Consider the following 5,572-nt stretch of genomic DNA (forward strand, 5'->3'; position numbering starts at 1 on the left):
TGTTAAATACCAACCAACTATGTGCAATATATATATATATATATATGCCGTTAATAACTGTGCAATATATACCTGGCTGCTAAATCCTCAGAACTGTTACAGGATGTGTATTTTGTAAATTGTCTAACTTTTTTTAATTATAATTTGTTTATCTTTAATACTTTTGTATGCATGCTTCTTAGGTAACATTAAGCTGTCTTTGGCTCTTTTCTGCTGTAACAATGTAAATGTCCCCTCTGTTGAACTAATAAAGGTATTCTGATTCTGATGTGTTTTCGAACTGTGAAACAAAAATAGTCTGTGTGAAAATGTATAGGACTTTACTAATGCTAGAACCAAGTAGTACGAACATCAAGTTACATGTAATTCACAGAAAATACAGTGATGCCTGTGTTGCCAAGCACTTTAATGTCAGAAAGGGGTAGAAAATAACAGCACAAGCTGATCTTTTAACAGTGTGGAAATATTAATAATAATGTTGTATTGTTATCTAGTGTGAAATCCTGGCCTGCAACCTGATTACATTTAAAATGTGCCTAATCAGTTTGGTTTGTCAATATATTAAGACCAATTGAGAAATAAAACATTGCACATTATGTATAAGTCACTTCATATGCACACGATTTCTGTTTCTTAAAAAAATAGCATTGAGTTATAATTCGGTACCATGGTAAGTTGGCAGTAAATGAAAGTGATATGTTGGTAATATCATGTATATATCACGGCCAATTGTGCATATTAGGGCTTGTAATTAGAGGCTAGTCTTTTCAGGCCACATTTCACACTTTCAACATCAGCTTTTTGCAAACAGGATCTAACATAACTATTTTCCACATTACATTTCAAACATTGTTTTTCCGAGAGTTATCAAAAAGGACTGACTCTTTAACACCATAACATCAACAATTCGACCAGTGACGGACAACACCGTTTAGCTTTCTTAGTTGCAAAAAAAAACACACAATATTAATCTCAGCCTCTAAACTGGGTTAGGATCAAACTGACAAAAATGAAAACTGCAGTCATTCTCAAAGCGTATAAAAAAAAAGGTAATATCCTTGTTAAAGCAGAAAATAGAATTGCAGACTGCTCATTACACGGTTCAGTGCATCAGTTGTTTCAATGACAAAACAAACAACAAAAATATCAAATCAAAATAATATTCCAAACTGTTACTATTAGGCCTGATAACGACTGCTCTCAAGTTCAAAGAATATCCATTTCAAAGTAGTTGCTGGACAGGATATTGTCAAATTCCGTGCGAAATTCAGGGAAAGAGCTGTAGGTACACGGTATTTCAAGGGTAGCTCCACAGGTATGAGCAACAGGCCTTCTGCTGAGCCCAGTTTCAGCATTAAAGCACACCCCAATTCTGTCAACACATATGACAGAAGAACCAGTGCAGAAACGCAGGATTTTTTCAGCTTTGGCTTGGTCAGCATTTTTCACATATCGTTGGAGATGGTTGAAAGTTGTCTGTTCTCTCTGAGACAGCACCACGTTGGTTGTTTCAAACAGTTGGGACACTCTTCTGCCTGTGGCTTTCTTATTCTCATACAGAGACAACACACTGTCCTTGTCTGGCAGTTGCAACTGTACAAGTGACATGGGTGTCAAGAAGCAATCGACGATATACTTTGGCTCTTGGAGAATGGCTTTATGAGCCATTGTTTCTATGGCAGGCTCCATGTTGTTCTTTGCAGGTAGGAAATGGGAACCCATCCTTGTGAAAAGGTCGAGCAAGTCCTCATCATCACTCTCCTCCATTGTGCCCTGGAGAGCCTTCTCCACAGCTGATCTCTCAACAGGAGAGAGGTAGTTGAGAAACGATGTCATCAGGATGTCTACATCAACGGAGTGGACTCCATGAATGCAGGCTACAATGAAAGCCTTTGATAGCCTCACTGGCATGACACCATGGTCCAGTAATCTTTTCACCCAGATCCGTCCAACTGCTTGCCATTCAGCCTCACAGAAATCTGGCCTCAGCCTTGGAACTCGCTCTGCTTCCCCTTCACACGTTTCAAGAAATTGCTCCCAGAATGCAGTGTAAACCTCCCTTGATACTCCATTATCATCAATAGCTTTTTCATTTACAAAGTCCATCTTTAGAGTCAAATGTATTATGCTACTGTCCATAAATACAGCCAAAAGATCTTCAACAACCTTTGTCCTGTGAATTGATGCACGTCGCGTGCTCTCTGGATTTCCTGAGCCGTGAGCTGAGGTTGATGGGGATAGTTGGCTGCTCGAATTTAAAAGCAAATCCTGTAGTAGAAGAACGAAACATACAAACACACACAACAAGATTGGTCAATGAATGATGCAGAGGCCAAAATGTCCTAATTGTTTAAATGTTGAGTATGAATCAAGGTCCATATAATATTGGATTCTATGTTTTTCCCATAATGCAACTCAAAAGCTATTTTTTACAAGACCTTTTTTCCAACTCCACCACACCTCCAGTTTGTAACACAGACTTTCGATTTGTTGTCTTCAATTCAAAGCCGAGGTAACACTGACAACTTCAGTATGACATCATCAAAGTTACTTATTTTATACCTGACCGAGCTCCTCCAGAGCTCTCAGGACAGTATACAAATGTTTTACAGGCCACAGTTATGTGAAATGTTACAAGAGCGGTAGTTTAAAGGATGTGTTCAGGGTTTCTTGCAGTGATGCATCTTACCTGTGATGTTTGCACTGTATCCTCGTGTATGGACACATGTGCCGAAGGCAGGCCAAAATCAGAGGGCAAGGGGAGTTGTAAATCCTGCATTGGTACTCCATTCATCTCCGCACTCTGAAGGATGAATTAAGTATGTTATTCATTGACAGCAGACACTTTGAAGTCTTAGACGTTATTGCAGACCGTAATTTACAAAAGTATTTCCGTAATAGTCTTCAACATCATCTTCTATTTAAAACCAGAAATACTCTGTAAAAATGACACTTGGAAAAAAGAAATGGAAAAAGACAAACCTTCAATTTCAGAGACAGAGTATAATAAAGTCACAAATCAGTGTTTATAAAAACTACTGCACAATCACAAGTCAAAAGGACTCTGTTGCTTTCCACTTCTACTGCAGCTTGCTAAATAACACCATTTATTTGAATACAAGTTGTGCATGACTTTGCTATACGACTATACACAACAAATGGTAGTTTGATATAGAAATTATCGTAAAAAAGGAGAATTGTGAAGTTGTGCATGCCACCATGTATGGCTTATGAGTGCAAAATTAAAATCTTTGTGGAATTCCACAGGTTTTCATCAGGTCTTGTTTGGTTTGTTGAAATGTGAAAGGTTTTAAAGCAGCATAAACTATTAAATGTTAACCAATTTGCTATGGCAAAATGAAGCTCTAAATATACATGGGGTGAGATAATATTTCATTAAGTACAGTAAGCGTTTCACAGCACTGTAGGTTATTTCATTCGTGTGTCCAAAGAAGAATCGGGGAACAGAATACATGCCATAAAAATAAAAGGACATGGTACATTTTTTTCAAAGTAGGAATGCACATTTGAGTTTTTTTATTAATTGAATCGAATTTACTGACTATTGAAATCTAACAAAAACTACAGTATGTAATTGATTAAATTGAAGTAGCAATACATTTCTCAATCTTTTCTGTGTTTACTGGTTTGGTTTTAATACATATATTTGCATTTCTACCCCCTTACCCAAAAACGTTCCTGATCACATTACCTGAGTGACATCCTCATGTGTGACGTCATTCCATTTGATCACAACTATCTCATCACCACCTGCTCCCCAAAGATCATCTTCCGGATCCCATAAAAGTGTATCTGCCTCGTCTGTTGGGGTTGAATGGGAGCGATGTGATTGTCTTGGACCTTCTGCTGTCACAGTGTCAGAGGTTGATCTTTGTTTTTTTGATCTTGGTTGTATCTGGAAATGCAACAAAAAACAACTTTTGTTGTCAGCAGTAATTTGTAATAATGGCAGGGAGAAAAACATGTTTCACAATTAATATCAAATGGTGTGCAAAAAAATACATACGACTACACATTAGCCTATTAAGCATAAAGGTACTGTACAATAACTTTGAGATATTCTTCAATCTTCCCTCAGAGTCTCAAAGATAAGTGATGTGTTTCAAAGCATTACAAATAAAAGTATGAAATTGCAAAAAAATATGCAACACAAAGAAAGGAATGCGTCTGACCACACATGTCAACAACAAAGTCCTGGTAAAATTGAAACATACAGAGGTGAAGGTATGTTGGTAACGCCTTGGACAAAAGTGTGTGCTAAATAGGCCTACCATAACTATAGCTATGTAGAAAGTTGCTGACAAACTGTGGTGACTGATGGCACACAATGGAACCTTTCTGTTTTATGAAATCCATGTACATCATTTTTTTATTTAGTTATTACCTGAAGTTTAATATTCAAGCACTATCTCTTTCCATCTGTCCCTGTCATTAAAGTTACTTTATATTTCCTACTGCCACAAACCTGATCGCTATTGTCGCTGTCAGATGAATATCCACGCTCCGGCAGATCTGTAATCAATTCATCTGCATCAACAGATCCATGTGCGTCTGCTCCCTCAGTGATGTCAACAGATGAATCTACAGATAAGGAATCTTCACTAACTGTTTTTACCTCAGATGGGGATTGATCTGTTGGGTGGGCTTCTTCTTTTGTGGATATGTAAAATCTAAGCAGCTTCAGTTTGGTTTGTTCATAAAGTCTGCCAACAGTGTCATCTGAAGGGATCTGGTTTCTTTTAAAATCACAGACTTCAAAGGTAAAGTCTTCAACTCGCCCTTTTGTTGAGTGGCCATTTGGGAAGAATAGCTTCTTTCCCATTTCCAAAAGCTGAGCTGTTGTTTTTTCCACCAATGCATGTCTTGTTCCCCCGCCATTGCAGGTCCTCACTTGTTGGTATTCCTTATTGTGAAAATGAAGCCATCCTATTTCAATCTTCCTGGTAGTCTTTTCTGCTGCATTATTTCTTTGTCTTGACATCCCTTCACCTTCTTTTTGAAACACACCTGATGCACCACACAATGCTCCTTTTGTTTTTGATTTACTTTTCCGTGCTCCTATTTTATCTCTTAATGTCTGTAGAAGAGTCTCTTTATCTGTGCTGCACTTTGTTTGTTGACAGAAGGTGAGGACAGCTACTCGGTCACCGTATGAAGTGATATACTTTGCCATTTGTTCATCATTCATGATGGTTAGCACTGCCTTGTCAACCTGAAAAAATAAAATAGCTAATACATTACCAAAAACCATTCTTATTTGTACCACAAATAACGCATTTTTAGCTAGGTAGCAAGCTAGTTACTACACAGTACTAACGTCACCCTACCTAACACTTAACTTGTAAACAAACAGCGCTTATCAAATTCAGAAGTCAGCATTAAACTTTTTACAGAAGGATTTTTTTAAGCTGCACGGTACATGATGAGAAAAACACACAGTTTACTGTGTCACTCACGTTCGTATTAAAACTGCCATGCTACCTCCATATTACTTATAAAGTGTTTGACTTTTCCAGGCTCTGTGTTGTTACGGTAACTTATTCCGTGAATT

The 5,572-nt window shown here is 37.6% G+C and overlaps 1 protein-coding gene across 1 annotated transcript; it reads right to left on the reverse strand.

The window, feature by feature from the left end:
- Window positions 1-391: 391 nt before the first annotated feature.
- LOC117546866 lies at window positions 392-5,335 on the reverse strand. The gene is made up of 3 exons (XM_034217224.1): window positions 3,713-5,335; window positions 2,690-2,803; window positions 392-2,268 (listed from the first exon to the last, which is right to left on the reverse strand). Exons 1-3 carry the CDS (start codon window positions 3,983-3,985, stop codon window positions 1,207-1,209), a joined length of 1,449 nt encoding a protein of 482 aa, XP_034073115.1. The 5' UTR covers window positions 3,986-5,335; the 3' UTR covers window positions 392-1,206.
- Between the last annotated feature and the right edge of the window lie 237 nt (window positions 5,336-5,572).

Source organism: Gymnodraco acuticeps, unplaced genomic scaffold (genome assembly GCF_902827175.1).
Source record: "Gymnodraco acuticeps unplaced genomic scaffold, fGymAcu1.1, whole genome shotgun sequence".
Classification (NCBI taxonomy): domain Eukaryota; kingdom Metazoa; phylum Chordata; class Actinopteri; order Perciformes; family Bathydraconidae; genus Gymnodraco; species Gymnodraco acuticeps.